The sequence below is a fragment of the Indicator indicator genome, unplaced genomic scaffold, assembly GCF_027791375.1.
Source record: "Indicator indicator isolate 239-I01 unplaced genomic scaffold, UM_Iind_1.1 iindUn_scaffold_53, whole genome shotgun sequence".
NCBI classification, from domain to species: Eukaryota; Metazoa; Chordata; class Aves; order Piciformes; family Indicatoridae; genus Indicator; species Indicator indicator.
In genome coordinates this window covers 415,001-440,470 of record NW_026539188.1, presented here as the reverse complement: position 1 = coordinate 440,470, position 25,470 = coordinate 415,001, and the positions used below count along the sequence as shown (strand labels likewise).

General features: G+C 56.4%; 1 protein-coding gene across 1 annotated transcript in view; it reads right to left on the bottom strand.

The window, feature by feature from the left end:
- Positions 1–8,786: 8,786 nt before the first annotated feature.
- Positions 8,787–25,470, bottom strand: part of LOC128980006 (deleted in malignant brain tumors 1 protein-like) — a 44,411-nt gene continuing 27,727 nt past the window's right edge. The window contains exons 8-17 of the mRNA XM_054398431.1: positions 23,437–23,746; positions 22,061–22,390; positions 19,625–19,960; positions 17,283–17,591; positions 15,230–15,559; positions 14,557–14,791; positions 12,987–13,309; positions 11,051–11,389; positions 10,317–10,655; positions 8,787–9,094 (exon numbers count right to left, since the gene is read on the bottom strand). Of these exons, the coding sequence (XP_054254406.1) occupies positions 8,787–9,094; positions 10,317–10,655; positions 11,051–11,389; positions 12,987–13,309; positions 14,557–14,791; positions 15,230–15,559; positions 17,283–17,591; positions 19,625–19,960; positions 22,061–22,390; positions 23,437–23,746 (3,159 nt within the window). The remainder of the gene's footprint in view (positions 9,095–10,316; positions 10,656–11,050; positions 11,390–12,986; positions 13,310–14,556; positions 14,792–15,229; positions 15,560–17,282; positions 17,592–19,624; positions 19,961–22,060; positions 22,391–23,436; positions 23,747–25,470) is intronic.

Here is a 25,470-nt window from a genome sequence, read left to right as displayed (position 1 = left end):
AGGGCGGAGGGGGCTGGGGTTTGGTGGAGACGATATCACCTGTGGAGGTGCCACGTGTACTACAGGAGGGCGACGTGGTTGATTAATGATGAGGAGATGTTGTATCTGAATATTATGTTGGGTAGGATGTGTATGTTGGAAGTATGATAGTCTTGTTGATACATTGATGGGGCAGTTGGGTATCAGAGGTCCTAAGGAGGTGACAATGACGTCTTTCGGCAATTTTAGTAGAGAATATAGATGTGTCGAACATGAGTGTTGGATATGTCCAGGGAGATTCTGGTAGGAGACATGTTTGAGTATAGGGGGGGTGATGTGTGAGCACTGTCGAAGAGGGGAAGTGTGTGGTTGCATCATGGAAGGAAGGTTAGAGGATGTTAACAGACAATGATGGGTTTGAATACGGAGTGGTTGTATAAGTGGGGTAGGAGGGTGTACTTCATGGCCAGATGTAGTTTTTAGTGTGGGTATTCGGGGGGATTGAAGGGAGTTGGTGGGTTAGCGATAGAGGCAATGAGGGATATGTTGGAGATCTGGATAGGTTCTGGGTGGGGTTGGTTGTAAGTGAATGTGTACATCAGGTGAATTAAGAAGAGAGGGTGGAGGGGAAATGTGATGCGGACAATATGTAATGAATCGGGGGGGGAGGGGGGGGGCGATTTGGAGAATATGTAGGGTTGGTTCAAATCATTAACAGCAGTTAGGGATAGAAAGTGGTGATGGCGAGGCATTGTCACGGGATGGGGGTGATTCACAGGACACTACATGCGGACATGGGAGGGAGGGCGGCAAGTTAGGGAGTGAGGTTGTGTAGACATCCGACTTGTCAGGGATAGGGAGACGGGCGAGAATAGGTGGAGGTTTGGCTGGGGTTTGACTTCTGGATGAGAACAGATAATGATGTGGTGGAAGGGTGTACAGTGGTGAGTTCAAGTCTAGGACACACTCAGGTGAATGGGTGTTGGACGCGGAGTAGCACAGTGCTAGGAATATTTAGGTAAAATAGAACAAAGTGGTGGGACTATTGGACAATATGGTGGAGGACATTTGAGTGTGGGGCGTCTTGAGTTCTGGACGAGTGGGACAGAAGAAGGGGTGGACGATGTCTAATACAGAGGCGGGGCGTATGTAGGGCAAGCATGTGTATGATGGATGATGTGTGGGCAATATAGAGACTAGATTCTAGTACTCGGGAGTCTCAGATCACAAAAAAAATAAGAGATGGTTTATACTATGAGAAGGGGGAACAAGATGACGAGAGTGCATGCGAGTGACTGATATGTGTTGCGTCTACGAAGGATCATTCACTCAGAACATGTTGTGGACACTGATTGGGAGGGGGACGATGATGGTGTGATATAACTTTAGAGGGAGCATGGGTATTCGTGCTCTCTTCATCGATTAGATGTTAATGGTTAGGATTAGGAGATAGGTACACGTCGAGTGACGAATATTACAACATTGATCGTGAGGGACAGAGATGGGGAGGTATGACAATATACTATATAACGGCACATGGATGGTGGGCCAGGGAGGCGACAGGGTGCACGCAGTAGAGCACTAGCGGTGTGCGAGGCGGCGTGTACAGTGTGGACATCTATAGTATAGAGTGCGGCGAGTAGCGTTCTTACTATTTGATATTAGTTTGGGAAGGGTTTGTGGACTATAGCACAAGTGATGAGTCTCGCACATGGTATGGAGTGACACGCGAGATGAGAGCAGGTAGTAGAGAGTTGGGTAGGAGTGTTAGGTATGGCATAGTTGAAAGATTGTAGGCGATGGGTTTGGGGACAATAGTAACTCTCGTTATTAGTATAACGGTCATCTCTATGATAGATGGTGCACTCTTGGAGTGTTAATGTACTGTAGGGACGCGCACTAACACACATACAGGATAGTGGTATTAGGACTTCGGAACATGTAGGGCACTTATGGGATGGCATAACAGGGGAGACGATGTTCTAGTGTAGATTTAACCTGGTGATAATATAGATGGAGCGCGTGTGCACAAGTAAGAGGGGTGCGAGATTGTGGGTAGAGGTGAGGCGAGTGCGGGTCGGATAGAGACGTTTATCTAGCGGAGATCTGAACAGTAGGGCTAGGGTGTGTACACATGGAGGTGACACTTGTCTAGGGCTGACACATATTATATAGAATTAGGAGAAAGGGGGGAGGGGGTGCGCGAGGGAGTGCCGCGGCGGTCGTGGGCGAGTGGGGCCAGAGGGTGATGTCTGGCGGCGCAATACTGTGGTGGGGGGGTGATGGAGCGGAGATATCTCGAGAGTCGCGGATATACACTTTGGTAGGTCAGACATCTTGTGGAGAGCGTGCGAGGTGACAGGCACATTACAAGGAGGTAGGGTGATGGCGCTCAATTAAAGTATACTGGAGGATGTTTAAGAAAAAGATTTGTTGGGTGGAAGGGAAGAGGGATTAAGGTTGATGTGTCACCTTGCGGGGGGGGAGACGGACTGTGAAGGAACGCTGACGGACGCGGAGGTCGGGCATTGGTCACGAGTCTGGTGGCTATGAGGGGAGTGGGGTGGCGCGTGGAGACACAGACGCACATATACAGCTGGGAAGAGATATCATGCGTTATAGAGAGTATGACTATAGTGGTGCATGGTTTCGAGACCGGTATGAGGAGGGGGCTACAATATGCGTTGGAGTGCGAGGGATGGGTGACAGACATCGTCTGTGATAGAGGACTACTGAGTCACGTGAGGGAGTGGGGGAATAGCGCAGTGGGGTATCAGGGGTATGCAAGGTCGCGCAGGGGGTGTTGCTGGTGCAAGGTGGAAGGAGGTGGTGATGGATTTGGTAGATAGGGGTTTGATACACGTACTACAAAGAATTAGGTTGAGGTGTAAGACCTTTAGGTGTGTTCGAGGGACAGCATAGGTGAGTGTTTGTGTTAGTGAGGTGTCATAAAGGATCTAGTACTGGACACCTTGACACACATTGGATCAGTTACAGTTTGCAGATTGCTTGCGAGGGGGAGTGAGTACACTTTATTTTATATGTGAGGGGAGTGTAGACACATCTAATATGGTATGAGTGCACACAATCTGCAGAGAGAGACTTATACGACATCTCTGAGGGCGAGAGGTCGCCTAACACACTTGTATAAGATAAGTGCACAGGTTACACTCTATGCTTCGAGGGTTGGTGGAGTGTGGGGGTGAGGCATAATCTTCTTGAGTGATCTAGTCTTCTTCAACTCGGTGATCAGTCGAGTGCACAAGCGTCAACTTTGTGTATTGGTTATGAAGTGTCATAGCAACTTGGGGCGCGATGTAGTTTCGAATCTACTATTTGGATTGGAGAGAAATCAAACATCGCTGGGGGGAGGGGATCCACAGGTGGTGTCAAGGAGAGTGCTTTCATATTTTGTGGTTGATATATGGATCAACGGTCATTATTTGGATATGCGAATGGATCATATACTCTTGTAAAACAATACCACAGCCCGAGGTGAGAGGCATATATTAGTATTTATGTAGTGCTTATGTACTATGATATGATTGGGTATATTGAGGGGGGGGTGTATTTAGACTAAGACGTGTATATATTTTAGTGTGACTACTTAGTATATCATCTGCAAAATCTCATGCGTACCACGTACGGAACACACTCTGGTGCTATGGGGAGTGAGGAGTTGGCATCACAGACACAGTAGCGTGGAGGGGTGGTGTGGTGCTGTATAGCGGTAGGCATAAAGTAGTGCAGTGAGTCATCTGTATGAATGTAGAGGCGCGGCGTGGCCGGAGGGGAGTCAGTGAGGCGTAAGTTTGTATTGGCGAAGTGACAAGCTCACGAGGACAACCCGCACGAGGAGTGCAGCGCTATTGGGTGGCGGCGGTTTGTTATGTAGTACACGGTCGCCGGGTCCTTATCTCAGTAGCTGGAGGTGAACGAGGGGGGGGCGGAGAGACATGGGGGCATGATATGCGGCGTCGAGGGGTGGGTGTGATTGCATGACTGGTCTAGCACACACCGTTCGGTACACAGGGAGAAGTCGTTTATCTTCACAGTGACGGAGCCGGGTCTCGCACTGTGCGCAGCAGTCTAGCTAGCGATGAGGCGCGAAGACGGCGTTTCATACGACATAGAAAGGAATAGGTGTGGACAGGCGAGAGGGATGTGTATAGGCGTGAGGTAGGGATCGCAACGAGAGCACGGAGCGGATCGACAGGATAATTATTTGGTCGTCGTATAGACGAGTGCGAGACAATGGGACTAACAGCACGATATGGGGTTGGGGTAGCCAGCAAAGAGGCAGGCTGACAGGCGTGTGCTCGAACTAGAGTGTGCAGAGCGATTGTGACAGGTCTGAGATGCGGGAGGTGTGAGGGTTATGGGTCCATAGAGACCCAGATCGCGTGGGGGCCAACAATGAGCGGGTGTGGGGTAATGTGCTAGGGGATTAGCGACAACAGCGTCTTTTGAGGGTGAAGGAAGCACTTCTTTGGAAGGGGCCGATATATATAGAAGAGTTCGCCGTAGAACACGGTTGGTATGCGAAAGCGTGGTGCACAGAAGACACAGTTTGCGGATTGGGCGTGCGCTGTGACGGAGAGTTGGCAGTACCGTGGATACTGAGGTTAGAGGGCACAATTTGAGACGGTGGCCACATACGAGCACACACTTTTGCTGGTGATCTATTAGACGAGTGTGGCACTCTCATCTCGAGCGATGGAAGAGAATGACGAGACTTCGCTCAGGACACTAAGGGTGTAGTACGCGCGGATACTTTACGAGATTATCGAGATATTATTTCTTTAAAGATTATACAAAATATTTCACAATCAGTTGATTGTATTACTATATTTATTTCACTACTTAATAAAAGAGTGGCTGGTGGACGAGTTTGGGAGAGAGCAAGCGGGATGTGAGGTGCTAGGGATGAGTGGTTATCTTCTTCACTCACTCTCGGACATTGGTATACGTGAGGTTGCCGTGTCGGTCTACTAGAGCTATTGTGTGTAGAGAGGTGTGGAACCTTGATGTCTCTGGGTAGGTCGAGGCGGGGTGGAGGACAGGCAGATCGCGTTATGGGCTTGCGCGGGGGGGGATGGCTTTGGGAGGGTGTGTGTGGCGGTGCGATGCAAATAGGATTGGTGAGTCTGTTGGTGGTTTCATGATTATATGTTGGGTATGCAATCACTCGTTTAGTTAGGGGAGTCTGAGGGTTCTACAGGGAGTTCGACGACACAGATGGGATACTGTATACTGTAAATGTCTGGGTAGGAACGATAGTGTTTGGTGATGGGGGGACATACTTGAGACTGGATTGAGTGACAGGAGGACATTTTCTTGTTGGTTAGGGGTGGCGAAGGGGTTGATGGGGGGGGAAAGTGATGAGATGAGGGGCACAGATGGTTTATGGCAGTCTCGGGCGTTGTAGATGACATGGGTGGGGGCGAGAGGTATTTGTGAGGGGTGGGTGGACTGGTGGGGGTGCGGTGAGGGTTTGAGGCCAATGACTGGGCTGTGGGGTACTTTTTTATGTGGGGGCTATCTAGGCACCGTACATCTGGAGGGGAGGCGTGTATTATGGGGGGTGGTTTAGGTTTTTGCGTATGGTGTTCACATACATTATAGGGTTTGTTTGTTTAGTTGCCGGTGAGCTAGGGTATTTGGATGTTTAGTCGGTTATACATTTTAATTGTGAGAGTTCGTCTACTTCATTTGGGGGGGCCACCGTCATGTGGTAGCGGAGTGACGGAGAGGTGGCGGAGGCGATCAATTGACAGGGGTAGAGGTAGGTCCGTCATGTGTGGGGAGTGATTGCACAGCGGAGGGGATGGCGGGGTGAAGATATTCGCTGCGGCGTGGTTGATTTTGGGGTGGATGTCTATGAAAAAGTGGCTATGAAGGTGGGGCTATCTGGGTTTCTGTTTGTTCTCGGGTCTGTGTACAACACCTTCATCAGGCAACAGATGGAATGATGCGAGTGATTTTGGTTGTAACGCGCGGGGTTCACTTGTATTCGGAGAAGTCTATATTATGATCGCGGATGAGTTTCTCCGGATAGGGGATTAGTTTTGGTCGCAGAGATGGTGATGTTGCGGGATGGTATTGGGGGGGATGGGCAAGAACGCTCTTGAGTGTGAGAGATAAGCCTTGTGGCGTGTGTAGAGATCAGGGAACATAGTGAGGCGCTATTAGTGGTGGGGTGCTAGGCGCTCAGACAGTCATTGCGGATACACCGGAGGTTGATTGGTGTTGAACTTGGAGGAGCGCGGAGGAGGGAAGGAGGCAATATTATTTTTTACTCTCAAGGGTTATCCGCGGAACATAGAACGAGTGGGTGCGGCGTATTAACAGCCGGCGTCAGTGCCTCGAGGCGAGTAGAGGTATATCTAAGAGCGGGATGTGAGCTTGTTGGTGAATGCTTTCAAAGGCAGCGAGAGCGTGGTAGTGTGTGACATACATAGGGGGATGAGGATGGTGAATGGTTCGCTACATGTATTGATACTCTTTACAGTGAGTCTCTTATTGTAGAGTAATGAAGGTATGTTATTTTTGAATAATTATGAGCGTGGAATTTGAGAATAAATGTGGGGGGGTGGGAGGAAGGTGTGTTTTGGTTTGTGTACATGTGAGGGTGGTTGGGTTGTCCTGTTGGGCACAGAGGGAGATAACGACGACAGACGAATTCCGCTAAGCACAAGGGGGGGATCGTCTGACGCGGTAGGTGGGTCTTTGGTGTGGGAAGGTTTGAGGTTGTTTGCGTGATGTTTTCACGGTGGATGGGAGTGAGTGTGGTGTGTCAACGGCGCATGCACGCGGAGGCGGAGTCCGAGGCGTGGTTGTGTTTGAGGTGATGTTAACTGATAGACACAGAATGCTGTCAGGCGCGTCATCTTGCAGCAAGGAGGGTGGATTGGGATGGGGGGGGATGGAATGGTGGGGATGTTGAGTAGGAGGTTGTCAGTTTTTTGGTGACGGGAGGTCTATGATTCACATAAAATTGGTTTTCACGCAGTGGAGAGCTAGGGGGATCGTACGCTGCTAGGTCGACACACACATCACCGCTAACATGGATTGGGGGGCTGTCAGCAGTTGTTATGAAAGAATACACATGTGCGCAATAGGAGGTGTGGCACTCTATACGTGGGGCATGGCTCAGTACTGGGGGGTAACATTCTCTGGATTAAGTAACGTGAGGGTAGAGGGGGAGGCAGTGAAGTGGGTGAGCGTCAGATGCAATGGTGGGTCAGAGCGTCATTAGTGAGTAGTGATGAGGAGCGGCTAGATGGCACATTAGAGGGGGGCGGACGGAGGTTGGGGACGGAAGGGATCTAAGACAAGGCGGAGCGGCACAGATTGGTAGAGATTTAATGAGATAGGACGGAGTTTTGCAGGTGATGCAGTTGGAAAAGGGGAAATGGATATATACTATGAATCGATTTGCCTTGCGTAGAGGACAACTATTATGAGACGTCCGATGTTATCGGTGTGGTAACAGTAAAAAGACTGTGTGTGTGTGGAGTGTGTGAGTTTGTGCTAAGTGGCGAGGGACAGAGAGAATAAGATTGACACAGAAATGACGAGCGGTAGTGTGACTTCTGTGAACGGGGACGTGGAGGAGGCATAGATTATTTTAGGCGTGGGTCAGTAGACAACGGCGAGGGGAACACGCACAGGGTTTGTGAGCGTGCGATGGGGTGTGAGGAAATGCGGGGGTCGCTCTCTCTGGTTACGTTTTACAGGTACATGAGAGATGATTGGGCGGTTCTGGTGTTTGGAAATGAAGGAATGATTTAGCGATGTGGGGCGGCGGCGGTTGCGTGATATAGGTCTGTGGGGTTCACTATCTGATTAGGCGGGGAGTGTATACATGGTCTCTCGAATCAGTGACTGGTGCTATGACTCTGTTACTGAGTGATACAAGTGAAGAGCGTGATATGTGTGTTGGGTACATGTGAAGCGCGTGTCTTCTTTAGGCGTTTCAGGAGATTCACACTCACTCTCATGGTAACACATCAATGAGGCAGTATTGTTGGCGGATATATGAATAGTATGGTGGGTGGATGGGAGAGTATCCTATTCAACGGTAATTAGAACGGGCGGTGGGATGGTCACATACCTGTCGAACTGAGTGGCAGGGCTGAGAGCGCGGGGCAGAGAGGAGATTAAAGTTGGTTAGTGGTGGGGCGTTTGCGTTTAGTGGTTTGGACATTTGTTATTACTTTCTGACGCGCGGCGACTGAATGTGCGAGGGCATAATAGAGTCGGCGGGGACAGAGGGATTGTACTCTGACGACGGCGACTGGCATAGGAGAACAGATAGGATTTTCATTGGGTGGGGGGGTCTCTCTAGGTGTGGTTCTTTGGGCTTGGTTTTGCGGGGTTGCGAGTTTTTGTGATGTGGGATGATTGGTTTGGGGTGGTGGAAGGCACGGTGGTGGGGACGCAAGGAGCGGGTTCGGGGACATCTTGTCGAGACAGGATGTCTTTTTGTGATTGATGGTCTCTGATATATGTCTAGTAGTAGTCGCAGGGGGGGGGGGGAGTGGACACTCCAGTGGGACTACTGTCGTGCGATGTGTGTGCACGATGGGGGTTTGGTGGGCGTGTGTGAGTATAACGAGTTGTGAGTGATTGGGGTGGTGAGGATGGGCGCACACATGTTCATTACCGGACTAGTCTACTACGACAATCGCATGAGGATGCAGATACACAATTGTGTGATCGGGACACAGACACGAAAGACGGCGAAGACGCGAATAGATAGGATGCGAGGTAGTCGCGGAGGGTGACATGTGATCGACTCAGGATCACTTCTTGTCACAGAGAGGGTGTGTGGCGAGTTCACGCGGGATCCTTCGGTCTTGCGTGCTGGTGTGGTCTCGGGGGTCTTGCGGTGCGGACGGGTGCTTGCTGGTCAAGTGCCTGTGTGGGCGGATGGCGTATGGGGCACTCTCTGAGAGGGCGGCGTGCCAACACGACAAAGCGAGTCGGTAGCGCGTATATGGCACACAATGTGCTGCGCGCAGCGAGCGTGGGCACAGTCCGGCAACGAAGATAGCGGAGTGGGAGAACTTGCGCTGCGGCAGGCACAGATGGAAGAAGTTGTGACATCTCTCTTGCGACAGCCAGTGGTGATGATTGGCAACGTACAATATGCTCTCAATATAGGGACGCGGGTGTCTTTACACGTGATGGTCTGAGTGAGCTGTTAGTGAGTGTACAGGGTGTGGGTGTATACACAATCTTTTGCATTGGGGGTGAGAGGCAGGGGTGCGACAGGGGATGGGTCAGGCTAGTAAACCGGGTGGGTTGTGGGTGGGAATGTGGCGGTGGATGACTGTATGGCGGGACTGTTAACTTCAGAGTTGTCAGCTCGTAGAGCATTGAGGGTGTGGTTCTATTTCTGCGTACTGTGACAGGTGATGCGACATATGGGAGTTTGTGGGGTGACTGGTCAAAGACACACATTCATTTTATTACGTAGTCTATTAGTGGAGGTACAGCATATAGTGCTAAGTTATGTGATGGGAAAATGAGAATGGCACTCAAAATGTTGGTTTCCTTAGGCGAGAGTGGTCCAGCCCCAGCCCCCGGCCCCAGCCCCTAGCCCCTGCAGGGTTCTGGGGGGAGGCCACCCAGGAACAGCTCCAGGTGGGGTTTGAAAGCCTCCAGGGATGGAGACTCCACCACCTCCCTGGGCAGCCTGCTCCAGGGCTCCAGCACCCTGGAAGTTCCTCCCCATGCCCAGATGAAGCTCCTGCTGGTCAGGTTTGTGTCCCTGCCCCCTTGCCCTGGCCCTGGGCACTGCTGAGCACAGCCTGGCCCCATCCTGCTGCCACCCACCCTGGAGGTATTGATCAGCAGGAACCAGCTCCCCCTCAGGCTGATCCTCTCCAGCCTAGGAACCCCAAGGCCCTCAGCCTCTCCTCCCCAGAGCTCTTCTGGTCCCCTCAGCACCTCTGCAGCCTTTTGCTGTCCCCTCCCCAGCACTTCCCTGTCCTTCACCTGGGCAGCCCAGACCTGGAGCCAGGACTGCAGCTGTGGCCTGCCCACGGCAGGGCAGAGGGGCAGGAGAACCTCCCTCAGCCTCCTGCCACACTCTCCTGGATGCCTCCCAGGACCCCCTTGACCTCCTTGGCCAGCAGGGCACTGGGCTGGCTCCTGCCCATCCTGCTGGCCCCCAGCCCTCCCTGCTCCTTTCCCCAGCTTGGGGCCACCCGGGGTGCTGGTGGCAGTGCCCATGGCAGGGCTGGAGGGAAGCTCTGCACCACCCCAGGGGCAGCAAGAGGCAGAGGGGACCCCCCCGGCCCCCTCCCCTGGGGCAGGAGGAGCTGTACCTGAGCAGACCACGCTGGCATCCTCCCTGTGGTTGCAGTTGCCGTGCCCCCAGGGCTGTGCTGGGCACTGGCTGAGGGCAGCCTCGGTGCCAGTGCAGCTCACATCATCCAACCAGATGAGGCCAGAGCCTGGCCCAAAGTGAGCCCCGTGGGGAGCTGCAGCTGCAGGGCCACAGCCCAGCTGCCTGCAGACCACTGAGGCCTCCCTCAGGTCCCAACCATCGTCACAGACTGTGCCCCACTGCTGCTGGTGCAGGACCTCCACCCTGCCAGCACAGCGGTGGGGACCCTGCGCCAGCCTGAGGCCAGAGGGGGAGGGGGCAGAGGAGTCTGGGAGCCCTAGGGGACAGCAGAGAGGGTTGGGGACAGCAGAGAGGGCTGGGGACAGCAGAGAGGGCTGGGGACAGCAGAGGGGGTTGGGGACAGCAGAGGGAGTTGGGGACAGTGAGTGCTGGTGGCAGTGGAGTCTGGGAGCCCTAGGGGACAGCAGAGAGGGTTGGGGACAGTGGGTGCTGGTGGCACTGCCGGGGCTGGGCTGGGGCTGGGCTGCAAGGAGCCTTCCTCCAGGAAGGTTTTGCTCAGCCCTGGTGCAAAACCCCCCCAGAGGCAGCAGGGGACAAGGTGGAGCCCTCAGGACCCCCCAGAGGGAGCAGGAGGCAAAGTGGAGCCCTCAGGACCCCCCCAGAGGCAGCAGGAGGCAAAGTGGAGCCCTGGGGACCCCCCCACCGAGCTGCCAGGGCAGCACCTACCTGAGCAGACCACGCTGGCATCCTCGGTGTGGTGGCAGTTGCTGTGCCCCCAGGGCCTGGCTGGGCACTGGGCCAGGGTCTCCTCACCCCCCGTGCAGGCCACATCATCCAACCAGATCTGTCCTGAGCCCTGCCCGAAGTGGGCCCCCCCCGGGGCTGCCTCCACACTGCCGCAGCCCAGCTGCCTGCACACCACCAGGGCGTCCACCAGGTCCCAGCCATCGTCACAGACTGTCCCCCACTGCCCCTCCCGGGACACCTCCACCCTCCCAGCACAGCTGTGGGGACCGTCCCTGAGGCGCAGGCTGCTGGAGCTGGAGTTGCCTGCAGGAGAGGAGAGAGCAGGAGTGGGCAGGGGCCACAAGCCTGGAGCCCTGCACCTGCCCCCCAGTGGGGCAGAGGGGAGCTGGGACCCTGGCAGCTGTGATCCTCTGATCCCCTCTGATCCTGTGATCTGTGATCCTGTCAGCTGTGATCCTTTGATCCCCTCTGATCCTGTGAGCTGTGATCCTGTCAGCTGTGATCCTCTGACCCTCTCTGACCCTCTCTGATGCTGTGAGCTGTGACCCTGTGATCCTTGTGAGCTGTGATGCTGTGGTCTGTAACCTGTGAGCTGTGATCCTGTGAGCTGTGAGCCCCCTCCCTGCACCTCCTCCTCCCCAGGCTCCAGCTGTGCACAGCTCCCTCCCTGCACCTCCTCCTCCCCAGGCTCCAGCTGTGCACAGCTCCCTCCCTGCACCTCCTCCTCCCCAGGATCCAGCTGTGCACAGCTCCCTCCCTGCACCTCCTCCTCCCCAGGATCCAGCTGTGCACAGCTCCCTCCCTGCACCTCCTCCTCCCTAGGCTCCAGCTGTGCACAGCTCCCTCCCTGCACCTCCTCCTCCCCAGGCTCCAGCTGTGCACAGCTCCCTCCCTGCACCCCCTCCCTCCCCAGGATCCAGCTGTGCACAGCTCCCTCCCTGCACCTCCTCCCTCCCCAGGCTCCAGCTGTGCACAGCTCCCTCCCTGCACCTCCTCCTCCCCAGGCTCCAGCTGTGCACAGCTCCCTCCCTGCACCTCCTCCTCCCCATGATCCAGCTGTGCACAGCTCCCTCCCTGCACCTCCTCCTCCCCAGGCTCCAGCTGTGCACAGCTCCCTCCCTGCACCTCCTCCTCCCCAGGCTCCAGCTGTGCACAGCTCCCTCCCTGCACCTCCTCCTCCCTCCCCAGGCTCCAGCTGTGCACAGCTCCCTCCCTGCACCTCCTCCTCCCTCCCCAGGCTCCAGCTGTGCACAGCTCCCTCCCTGCACCTCCTCCCTCCCCAGGCTCCAGCTGTGCACAGCTCCCTCCCTGCACCTCCTCCTCCCCAGGCTCCAGCTGTGCACAGCTCCCTCCCTGCACCTCCTCCCTCCCCAGGCTCCAGCTGGGCACAGCTCCCTCCCTGCACCTCCTCCTCCCCAGGCTCCAGCTGTGCACAGCTCCCTCCCTGCACCTCCTCCTCCCCAGGCTCCAGCTGTGCACAGCTCCCTCCCTGCACCTCCTCCTCCCCAGGCTCCAGCTGTGCACAGCTCCCTCCCTGCACCTCCTCCCTCCCCAGGCTCCAGCTGTGCAGAGCTCCCTCCCTGCACCTCCTCCGCCCCAGGCTCCAGCTGTGCACAGCTCCCTCCCTGCACCTCCTCCTCCCCAGGCTCCAGCTGTGCACAGCTCCCTCCCTGCACCTCCTCCTCCCCAGGCTCCAGCTGTGCACAGCTCCCTCCCTGCACCTCCTCCCTCCCCAGGCTCCAGCTGTGCACAGCTCCCTCCCTGCACCTCCTCCCTCTCCAGGCTCCAGCTGTGCACAGCTCCCTCCCCACACCCCCTCCCTCCCCAGGCTCCAGCTGCCCACCCCTGGCCGCCCTCAGCACCTCCCCTGCACACAGCTCCCTCCCCGCCGCCTGCTCACCGCTGCAGACCACTCCTGCGTCCTCGCCGTGGTTGCAGTCGTGGCTGCCCCACGCTGTCAATCTGCAGGCCAGGAGGTCTCCTTCCTCCCCTGTGCACTTGACTTCGTCCAGCCAGATGGGGCCATTCCCCACCCCGAAGCGAGCTGTCCCGGGGACCGAGAGGGCCAAGCCGCAGCCCAGCTGCCTGCAGACCACCGCAGCGTCCCTCAGGTCCCAGCTGTCGTCGCAGATGGTTCCCCACTGCTCGTTGTGGAAGATCTCCACCCGCCCGGAGCACTCATCCAGGCCCCCCTGCAGGCGAAGCTTGGAGCTGCTGGCAGGGCTTGAGCCTGGAGGGGGGGGAAAAAAACCCCAAAATGGCCAGTTTTGGAAGGGGGAAAACTCTCAGGGGTCCAAGGCCTGCTGGGGTGCTGGGGGTGGGATGCAGATCGTGGATCATGGAGTGTTTTGGGGTGGAAGGGGTCAGGGAGGTCATCCAGCTCCAACCCCACCAGAGCAGATTGCTCAGAGCCACATCCAGCCTGGGCTGAAACATCTTCCAGGGATGGAGACCTCTTCTGCAGACCCTGCCCCAGACTCTGGAGCTCAAGGAGGTCTCCCTCAGCCTCCTCCAGCCTCAACCCTCCCCCAGCTGCCCCTCCCCAGCCCTGCTCCCCAGCCTCTTCCCCAGCTCTCTCCCTGCTGCAGCTCCTCAATGTCCTCCTGGGGGTGAGGAGCCCCAAGCTGAAGCCAGCCCTCAAGCTGTGCCCAGCCCAGGGCCACAATCCCTGCCCTGCTCCTGCTGCCCACACCACTGCTGCTGCAGCCCAGGCTGCTGCTGCCCTCCTTGCCCACCTGGGCACTGCTGGCTCCTCTCCAGCTGCTGCCCCCCAGCCCCCCCAGGGCCTTTCCTGCTGGGCACTTTCCAGACACTCTGCCCCCAGCCTGCAGCCTTCCTGTGCCCCAAGGGCAGGACTCAGCCCTTGGCCTGCTTGAACCTCCTCCCAGTGACCTCAGCCATGGCTGCAGCCTGCCCAGGGCCCTCTGCACAGCCTCCAACCCTCCAGCAGCTCAGCTCCCACCCAGCTTGGTGCCCTCTGCTCTCGCTTGCCAGGATGGACAATGCTGCTCCATCCCTCTCCTGTCTTCTCCTGGGTCTGTTTCTCTGACATCCAATGATGGAATCATGGAGTCATGGAACCATTGGGCTGGAAAAGAACCTTTAGGACCATTGGGTCCCACCAGGATTTACCTCTCCCATATCTGCTGCTTTGTGAAACCATCCAGAAGGGCTCTCCAAGCCCTTCCCATCCAAGGCCTAGCAGAGCCAGAAGCCAGGAGCAGATCTGCTGCTTCCTGTTGGGGGCTGCAGGACTCAGGGGAAGGTTGAAGCAGGGCCAGGAGGGGCTGGGGGTGGGGGCTGAGCTTTGGTGACCCCTGTAGAGGACCTCCCCCCCGGGCAGGACCTCCCTCCAGCACTCACCTGTGGGCTCCAAGCAGCTGACAGCCGCAGGCTCCTGCTCCTTGCAGCCCCCAGCCCCCCACAGCTGCAGCCTGCAGCCCCAGAGGGCTCCCTCGGTGCCGCTGCACTCCACGGCGCCCACCCAGAGCAGGTCACCTCCTGCCCCGAGCTGGGTGGGCCCCGGGAGCCTCCTCTCTGGCTCCCCACAGCCCAGCTGGCGGCAGGCCACGAGGGCTTCCTCCAGCCCCCAGCCGTCCCTGCAGAACCCTCCCCAGAGCTGGGCATGGAGCACCTCCAGGCGCCCAGAGCAGGGCCCGGAGCCGTTCACTGCCCGCAGGCTGCCCAGGTCGGTGAGGCCTGAACCTGCAGGGAGGGCACAGAGCTCAGGGACAGACCTCCTGCCCCATGGCACCTCCTGCCCCATCAGACCTTCTGCCCCATGGCACCTCCTGCCCCATCACACCTCCTGCCCTATGACACCTCCTGCCCCATCACACCTCCTGCCCCATCAGACCTCTGCCAAGCAGCACTTGGGATGCCACCTGAGGTGGAGTTGGGGGGGGTCAAGGATGCTCCTGAGGGAACATCTTGGGGGTCAGGGATGCTCCTGAGGGAAGATCTTGGGGGTCAGGGATGCTCCTGAGGGAACATCTTGTTGGTCAGGGATGCTCGAGGGAAGATCTTGGGGGTTGAGGATGCTCCTCTGGCTCTCCACCAGGGAGGAGCTTCTCCAAGGGCTCAGCCATACCAGCTCCCCTCCCCATGCAGGACCCCTCATGGTGCCACCCTGCTGCCACCTACCTGCACAGACCACGCCGGCATCATCCTGGTGGCTGCAGCCGTGGCTCTCCCAGCCCCGGGTGCTGCACTGGGCCAGGGCTGCCTCGCTGCCACTGCACCGCACCCCTGCCAGCCAGATGGGGCCTTGGCCCTGCCCGAAGTGTGCCCCGCCCAGGGCTGCCACGGCCACGCCGCAGCCCAGCTGCTGGCAAACCACCTGGGCGGCTGCCAGGTCCCAGCCGGCCCCGCAGACGGTGCCCCAGGTGCCATTCTGCAGGACCTCCACTCTGCCGGCGCAGGCTCCGGCGCCGCCCGCCAGGCGCAGCGTGGCCAGGCTGGAGCCCTGCGAGCCTGCGGGGGGGCACAGGAGAGGGAAGGCTGCAGGCTTCCAACCCCCCCCGGGGCGGGAGGAGGGAAGGAGGCTGCGGTGCGGGAGGTGCTGAGCGGTCACAGCAAGGCTGAACCCACAGCAGCTCCAGCGTGGAGCAGCATCACCCAGAGCTGCTCAGCTGCACCTCCTGGAGGAGCTTCTCCAGGGGTTTATCCCTCACGGAGGAGTTTCTCCAGGGGTTTATCCCTCATGGAGGAGTTTCTCCAGGGGTTTATCCCTCATGGAGGAGCTTCTCCAGGGGTTTATCCCTCATGGGTGAGCTTCTCCAGGGGTTTATCCCTCATGGAGGAGTTTCTCCAGGGGTTTATCCCTCATGGAGGAGCTTCTCCAGGGGTTTATCCCTCATGGGTGAGCTTCTCCAAGGGTTTATCCATCATGGAGGAGTTTCTCCAGGGGTTTATCCCTCATGGATGAATTTCTCCAGGGGTTTATCCCTCATGGAGGAGCTTCTCCAAGGGTTTATCCCTCATGCAGGAGTTTCTCCAGGGGTTTATCCCTCATGGAGGAGCTTCTCCAAGGGTTTATCCCTCATGCAGGAGTTTCTCCAGGGGTTTATCCCTCATGCAGGAGTTTCTCCAGGGGTTTATCCCTCATGGAGGAGCTTCTCCAGGGGTTTATCCCTCATGCAGGAGTTTCTCCAGGGGTTTATCCCTCATGGATGAGCTTCTCCAGGGGTTTATCCCTCATGCAGGAGTTTCTCCAGGGGTTTATCCCTCATGGATGAGCTTCTCCAAGGGTTTATCCATCATGGAGATGCTTTTCCAGGGGTTTATCCCTCATGGAGGAACTTCTCCAGGGGTTTATCCCTCATGGAGGAGCTTCTCCGAGGGTTCACCCACAGCATCTCCACCATGGAGGACGTTTTCAAAGGCTTTACCCACAGCATCTCATCTCCACCTCATGGAGGAGCTTCTCCATGAGTTTATCCATCATGGAGAAACTCCTCAAAGGGTTTATCCACAGCAGTTTCATCATGGAGGAGCTTCACCCACAGCTTCTCATCTCCAATTTGTGGAGGAGCTTCTCAAAGGCTTTATGGGTGCTTGACCCAGCAGCCAGTGGGGTGAAGCTGGCACCTTGGCACCTCCCCAGCTGGGCTGAGGGGCAATGGCCAAGAGGCTGCTGACCTACTGCTGGTGCTGGAGTGAAAATCAATTTGTTTCTCTTGGAGAAGACCTCCAAGGTCATTGACTCCAAGCATCAACCCAACATCACCATGGCCATTAAACCACAGAATCAATTTGTCTGGGTTGGAGAAGACCTCCAAGATCATCAACCCAAGACCCTCACAGCAATTAAACCACAGAATCAATTTGTCTGGGTTGGAGAAGAACTTCAAGGTCATCAACCCAAGACCCTGATGGCCATTAAACCACAGAATCAATTTGATTGGGTTGGAGAAGACCTCCAAGATCATCAACCCACCACCACCACGGCCATTAAACCATAGAATCAATTTGTTTGGGTCAGAGAAGACCTCCAAGATCATCAACCCAAGACCCTCAAGGCCATCAAACCACAGAACCAATTTGTTGGGGTTGGAGAAGACCTCCAAGATCATCAACCCAAGACCCTCATGGCCATTAAACCACAGAATCAATTTCTTTGTGTTGGAGAATGCCTCCAGGATCATGGAGTCCAAGCACCAAGCCGAGCCCCTCATGGTGCTGGGGTGGAACCCACCTGAGCAGACCACTGTGGCCACCTTCCCATGGCTGCAGCTGCTCTGTCCCCAGGGACTCGCCCAACACTTCTTGAGGGAGGTTTCTCCGCCCTGGCAGCCGACGTCGTCCAGCCAGACGTGGGAGGGGCCAGGGCCCAACTTCTCCACCGGCGCCGCCAGGGCTGTGCCGCAGCTCAGCTGCCTGCAGACCACCTCCGCATCTGGCAGGTCCCAGCCCTGGGCGCAGATGGATCCCCACTGCCCCCTGTGCAGCACTTCCACCCTGCCGGCACAGCGCCCAGAGCCCCCGGCCAGCCGCAGCTCCACCGGCACGGGCAGCAGCGAGTCTGCGTGGGGAAGGCCTCTCTGGTGTCAGCAGCATCATCACCGTCAGCATCATCATCATCATCATCACCAACATCATCATCGTCGTCATCACCATCATCATCATCACCAACATCATCATCGTCATCATCATCACCATCACCATCATCACCATCATCACCATCGTCATCATCACCAACATCATCATCATCATCATTATCACCATCATCAATCATCATCATCAGTCACCACTCATCATCATCAATCATCATCATCATCATCATCAATCATCATCATCATCAGTCACCACTCATCATCATCAATCATCATCATCATCATCAATCATCATCATCATCAGTCACCACTCATCATCATCATCATCATCATCATCATTATCATCATCATCATCGTCATTCCATCATCATCAGTCATCATCATCAATCAGCACTCATCATCATCAATCACCACTCATCATCATCAATCATCATCAATCATCATCATCATCAGTCACCACTCATCATCACCATCATCATCATCACCAACATCATCATCGTCATCATCATCACCATCACCATCATCACCATCATCATCACCATCATCATCATTATCATCACCATCATCATCATCACCATCATCATCATCACCATCATCATCATCATCATGATCATCATCATCACCATCATCATCATCATCAGTTACCACTCATCATCATCAATCATCATCAATCATCACCATCACCATCATCATCATCACCATCATCATCATGATCATCATGATCATCATCATCATTATCACCATCATCAATCATCATCAGTCACCATTCATCATCATCAATCACCATCAATCATCATCATCAATCATCATCATCATCAGTCACCACTCATCATCATCATCATCATCATCATCATCATCATCATCAATCATCATCAATCATCATCATCATCAATCATCATCATCATCATCACCATCATCATCATCATCATCAGTCACCACTCATCATCATCAATCATCATCATCATCATCAATCATCATCATCATCAGTCACCACTCATCATCATCATCATCATCATCATCATCATCATCATCATCGTCATTCCATCATCATCAGTCATCATCATCATCAATCAGCACTCATCATCATCAATCATCATCAATCATCATCATCATCATCACTCATCACCATCAATTACCACTCATCGTCATTAATCATCATCAATCATCATTATCCTCAACCATCATCACCATCAATCATCAATCATCAATCATCATCATCATCATCATCAGTCACCACTCATCATCATCAATTATCATCAATCATCATCATCAGTCACCACTCATCATCATCAATCATCATCAATCATCATCATCAGTCACCACTCATCATCATCAATTATCATCAATCATCATCATCATCATCAGTCACCACTCATCATCATCAATCATCATCAATCATCATCATCACTCATCACCATCAATTACCACTCATCATCATTAATCATCATCAATCATCATTATCCTCAACCATCATCACCATCAGTCATCAATCATCAATCATCAATCATCATCATCATCATCATCCAACCATCAACCCAACCCCACCATGGCCACCAAACCCTGGCCCCAAGTGCCATGGCCACAGGATTCCTGAATACCTGAGCCCCCCAGAACCCCAGGAGACCTTCTCAGCATCTCACTGACCCCTCCCAGAACCCCAGGAGACCTTTTCACCACCTCTCTGACCTTCTCCATCCCCCATCCAGAACCCCAGGAGACCTTCTCAGCATCTCACTGACCCCCCCTAGAACCCCAGGAGACCTTTTCACCACCTCTCTGACCTTCTCCAGCCCCCACCCAGAACCCCAGGAGACCTTCTCACTGCTTCAGTGACCTTCTCCGTCCCCCCCAGAACCTTCTCAGCTTCCTGACCCTTCTCAGCCACTTGCTGCCCTCTCATTTGCTGCTGTCCCCCCACCCTGTCTCCACCTCCCTCTCTTCCTCCCTCCCTCCCCCCCTCCCCGCTCGGAGCCCTCTCCTGGGGAGCTTCTCTCACCCGAGCAGACCACGCCGGCATCCTCTGCGTGGCTGCAGTTGGTGACGCCCCAGGGCTGGGCCGGGCATGAGGAGAGGACCTCCTCGGTGCCCTGGCAGCTGACCTGCTCCAGCCAGATGGTGCCGGAGCCGCTGCCGAACTGCGCCTGGCCCGGGGCCGCCAGCGCCGAGCCGCAGTCCAGCTGGCGGCAGACGGCGGCAGCGTCCCGCAGGTCCCAGCCGCGGCCGCAGACAGTTCCCCACTGGTGCTGGTGGAAGATCTCCACCCTGCCGGCACAGCGGCTCTGGGAGTTCACCAACCGCACCTGGGAGCCCTGCGGGGGACCTGGGAAGGAGGACAGAGAGAAAAGAGGGGAGAGGGGAAGCAGGGAGGAGAGCCCTGGGCCAGGTAAAAAGTGTGCCCAGGAGATCCTCTCAGCATCTTACTGAGCCCCCCAGAACCCCAGGAGACCTTCTCCAGGCCCCCCCCAAGAACCCCAGGAGACCTTCTCCAGCCCCTCCCAGAACCCCAGGAGACCTTCTCAGCATCTCACTGAGCCCCCCAGAATCCCAGGAGCCTTACTCCAGAACCTCATGAGACCTTCTCACTACCTCAGTGAGCCCCCCAGCACCCCCCAGCACCCCTCTCACCACCTCATTGACCTTCTCCAGCCTCTCCAGAGGCCTCATGAGACCCTCTCCCCACCCCTGGTGGTGCCCCCGGGGGGGTTACCTGCACAGACCACAGCAGCTGCTGTGCCCTGCTGGCAGCTGTCGTTGGCCCAAGCCTGCAGCTGGCACTCAGAGAGGGAGGCCTCGGTGCCCAGGCAGCTGACACTCTCCGGCCACATCCTGCCAGTTCCTCGGCCAAACTGGGAGCTCCTGGGGGTCTCCAGCGCCCTCCCGCAGCCCAGCTGCCTGCAGAGCACTCGAGCCTCTGCCAGCCCCCAGCCCTGGTCACACAGAGCTGCCCAGGTGCCCTCCAGGGCCACCTCCACCCTGCCCTGGCAGTGCCCGGAGCCATTGGCCAGGCGGAGCTCAGGCAGCAGAGACACTCCGGCAGCTGGGGGGGACACAAGGGTGCGGTTGGGTTGGGTTGGTTTGGATTGGATTGAATTGGGTTGGATTGGATTGGATTGGGTTGGGTTGGGTTGGGTTGGGTTGGGTTGGGTTGGGTTGGGTTGGGGTGGACTGGGCTGGGTTGTGTTGGAAGGGACACTCTTGCAGCTGGGGGACACACAAGGGTTCGGTTGGGCTGGGTTGGATTAGATTAGATTGGATTGGGTTGGGTTGGGTTGGATTGGGTTGGACTGGATTGTGTTGGGTTGGATTGGAAGGGACATTCCTGCAGCTGGGGGGGCACAAGGGTTGGGTTGGGTTGGATTGCGTTGGATTGGATTGGATTGGATTGGATTGGATTGGATTGGATTGGATTGGTTTGGGTTGGATTGGATTGGATTGGATTGAATTGGATTGGATTGGACACTCCTGCAGCTGGGGGGGACACAAGGGTTGGGTTGGGTTGGGTTGGATTGGATTGGGTTGGGTTGGATTGGATTGATTGGATTGGATTGGAAGGGACACTCTTGCAGCTGGGGGGGGACATAAGGGTTGGGTTGGGTTAGATTGGTTTGGATTGGATTGGGTTGGGTTGGGTTGGAAGGGACACTCCTGCAGCTGAGGGGGACACAAGGGTTGGGTTGGGTTGGATTGGGTTGGATTGGATTGGATTGGAAGGGAGACTCCTGCAGCTGGGGGGGACACAAGGGTTGGATTGGATTGGATTGGATTGGATTGGATTGGATTGGATTGGATTGGATTGGATTGGATTGGATTGGATTGGATTGGATTGGATTGGAAGGGACACTCCTCCAGCTGAGGGGAACATAAGGGTTGGGTTGGGCTGGGTTGGATTGGATTAGATTGGATTGGATTGGGTTGGGTTGGGTTGGGTTGGGTTGGGTTGGGTTGGGTTGGGTTGGGTTGGGTTGGGTTGGGTTGGAAGGGACACTCCTGCAGCTGGGGGGGTCACAGTCCTTCTCCTCCAGGCTGCTCTCCATCCTCTCCTCACCCAGCCTGGATCTCTGCTTGGCATTGCCCTGAGCCAATCTCCTCCTAATGTCCAACCTACATCTGCCCTACTCCAGTCTCAGTCCATTTCCCCTCTCCCTGGTGCTTCAAGTCCCTCCCCAGCTCTCCTGGAGCCCCTCCAGGCACTGGAAGCTGCTCCGAGCTCTCCCTGGGTCTTCTCTTCTCCAGGCTGAGCAGCCCCAACCCCCACATCCTGTCCCCACAGGGGAGGTTCTGCAGCCCCTCTGCTGCTCATCTTGATGGCCTCCTCTGGACCTTCTCCAGCAGTTCCCCACCCAGTCCTCACCCTCACCCTGCTGCTCCTCACCCCTTTAGCCAAACCTCTGCCCCCCCCTTGCCCCTGGGGGGGTCTCACCTGAGCAAACCACTCCAGCATCCTCCCCGTGGACGCAGTTGTTGTGCCCCCACTCCCTGGCCTGGCAGCTGAAGAGGCTGGGCTCAGAGCCAGTGCACTGCAGCTCATCCAGCCAGATGGGGTCATGGCCCCTGCCAAAGTAGGCACCAGAGGCAGCCCAGAGGGGGGTGCCACAGCCCAGCTGCCTGCAGACCACCGTTGCCTCTGCCAGGTCCCAGCCATCGTCACAGACTGTGCCCCACTGGTGGTTGTGCAGCACCTCCACCCTCCCGGCGCAGTGGTTGGGGCCTCCCAGCAGCCTCAGGGGGCCCAGCTTGGAGATGCTGGAGGCTGGTGAGGGAGGGCCAAGGAGGAGGACAAAAGGTTGGGCAAGAAGGAGGCTGAGAATGGGTTGGGTTGGGTTAGACTGGGTTGGATAGGTTGGGTTGGGTTTCAGGTTTGGTTGGGTTGGGGTAAGTTGGGTTGGGTTGAGCTGGGTTGGGTTAAGTTGGGTTGGGTTGAGCTGGGTTGGGTTGAGTTGGGTTGGGTTGAGCTGGGTTGGGTTGAGCTGGGTTGGGTTGGGTTCAGTTGAGTTGGGTAGGGTTGAGTTGGGTTAAGTTGGGTTGGGTTGAATTGGGTTGGGTTGTGTTGGGTAGGGTTGAGTTGGGTTGATTTGGGTTGGATTTGGATTGGGTTGATTTGGATTGGGTTAGGTTGGGTTGGGGTAGGTTGGGTTAGGTTAGGTTGGGTTGGGTTGGGTTAGGTTAGGTTGGGTTGGGTTGGGTTAGGTTAGGTTGGGTTGGGTTAGGTTGAGTTGGGTTGGGTTGGGTTGAGTTGGCTTGGGTTGAGTTGGGTTGAGTTGGCTTGGGTTGAATTGGGTTGGGTTGTGTTGGGTAGGGTTGAGATGGGTTGGGTTGAGTTGGGTTAGGTTGGGTTGGGTTGGGTTAGGTTGAGTTGGGTTGAGTTGGGTTGGGTTTGGTTGGGTTGAGTTGGGTTGAGTTGGGTTGGGTTGAGTTGAGTTGGGTAGGGTTGGATTGGGTTGAGTTGGGTAGGTTGGGTTGGGTTAGGTTGAGTTGGGTTGGGTTGGGTTGGCCTGGGTTAGGTTGGGTTGGGTTAGGTGGGGTTGGGTAGGGTTGGGTTGGAAGGATCATCTACTTAATATCATCTATTCCAAAGCCCCAAAGGGACTTCTGCAAGTCACCGAGTCATGGAATGGGTTGGGTTGGAAGAGACCTCTGAAGCTCATCCAGTCCAAACCCCCTGCACTCAGCAGGGACATCCTCCACCAGCTCAGGCTGCCCAGAGCCCTCTCCAACCCCACCTTGAGTATCTCCAGGGCTTGGGGCCCCAACCACCTCCCTGGGCCACCCTGAAGGCTGCCTGCTGCCCCAAGCTACCTGAGCACTCCACGCTGGCATCCTCCAGGTGCTGGCAGTTGTGCTGCCCCCAGGGCCTGCTCTGGCATTTGGAGAGGGTCTCCTCCTTCCCTGTGCAGTTGACCTCATCCAACCAGATCTGTCCTGTCCCTTCCCCATAGCGACCTGCTGGGGCCACTGACAGCAGAGGGCCACAGCCCAGCTGCCTGCAGACCACGTGGCCCTCGGGGGGCCCCCAGCTGTCGTCACAAACTGTGCCCCAGGTGCCGTTGTGGAGCACCTCCAGGCGCCCGGCGCAGGGGTCAGGACCTCCCACCAGGCGCAGAGACCCCTCCAGGCTCTCAGCAGCAGCAGAGCCTGCAAGGGGAGGAGGGGAAAGAGAGTCAGAGGGTGGGCTGGGCAGGAAGGGACCTGCAGAGCTGATGCAGTCCAAGCCTCTGCTCTCAGCAGGGACATCCTCCACCAGAGCAGGTTGCCCACAGCCCTCTCCAGCCTCACCTCCAACATCTCCAGGGCTGAAGCCTCAAGCCCCTCCCTGGGCAACCTGTGGCAGAGTTCCAGCAGCCTCCTGCTGCAGAACTTCTTCCTCACATCCAATCCCAATCTGCTCTGCTCAGGTCTGAAGCCCTTGGCCCTGCTCCTGTCCCTGCAGCCCTTTGGCCACAGTCTCTCTGCAGCCTCCTTGCAGCCTCCTTCAGCTGCTGGCAGCTTGCTCTGAGCTCTCCCTGCAGCCTTCTCTTCTCCAGGCTGAACCCCCCCAGCTCCCTCAGCCTGTCCCACAGCAGAGCTGCTCCAAGCCCCTCAGCATTTTCCTGGCCTCCTCTGCAGCCTCTCCATCAGCTCCAGGTCCTTCCTGTGCTGAGGGCTCCAGAGCTGGCCCCAGCCCTGCAGCTGAGGTCTCCCCAGAGCAGAGCAGAGGGGCAGGATCTCCTCTCTGCACCTCTGCCCACACTGCTTTGGCTGCAGCCCAGGCTGCCCTTGGCCTTGTGTGCTGCAGTCTCACCCTGCCTGCTCCTGTGCAGCTTCTCCTCCCCCAGCACCCCCAAGTCCTTCTCCTCAGGGCTGCTTTCCCTCCCCTCCTCCCCCAGCCTGTGCTGCCAGTCAGGATTGTTCCAGCCCAGGGGCAGGATCCTGCCCTTGCTCTTGTGGAGCCTCAGGAGGTTCCCCTGGCACCACCTCTGCAGCCTGTCCAGGTCCCTCTGGATGCCCTCCTGTCCCTCTGGCACATGGACAGCACCACTCAGCTGGGTGCCATCTGCACATTGCTGCCTCCATCCCCCCTGTCTACAGCACTGATCAAGATCTCAAGCAGCACAGGTTCCAGTAGGGACCCTTGAGGGCCACCACTTGGCACTGCTCCCCATCTGTGCTCTAAACCATTCAGCTCTACCCTCTGGGTGCCACCATCCAGCCAATTTCTTCCCCCCTGAGCAGTCCACTCAGCAAAGAGGAGGAGGTGAAGTCCTGGGCTTGTCTCAGGTGGCTTCTGAGCCCACAAAAGTGGTTCAGAGCTGCTCTTGACTCTCCCACACCTGCCCTGGGCAGCTGAGTCCTACCTAAACCCTCAGCTGAAGGCACCTGAAGCTCAGTGTGGAGCCCACACCCCAGGAGCCCTTTCCTTGCTCATGGAACAGAGTTGGGGGGACTGCAGCCAGTCCAGGGCAGGGCAATGAAGGAGGGGAAGGGTCTGGAGAACAGGGCTGGGGGAGAGCAGCTGAAGGAGCTGGGGTTGGTTAGCCTGGAGAAGAGGAGGCTGAGGGGAGACCTCCTTGACCTCTGCAGCTCCCTGAGAGGAGGCTGGAGCCAGGTGGGGGTTGGGTTGGGCTCCTCTCAAGTAATCAGTGACAGGATGAGAGGAGAAGGCCTCAAGTTGCCCCAGGGGAGGGTTAGGTTGGACATTATCATTGAATCATAGAACTGTCAGGTCTGAAGGGACCTCAAGGACCACCCAGTCCTTGTGTGCCCAGGGAGACCTCACACCACAGCAGGTTGCTCACAGCCACCTCCAGCCTGGCCCTCAACACCTCCAGGGGGGAGGCTTCCACCACCTCCCTG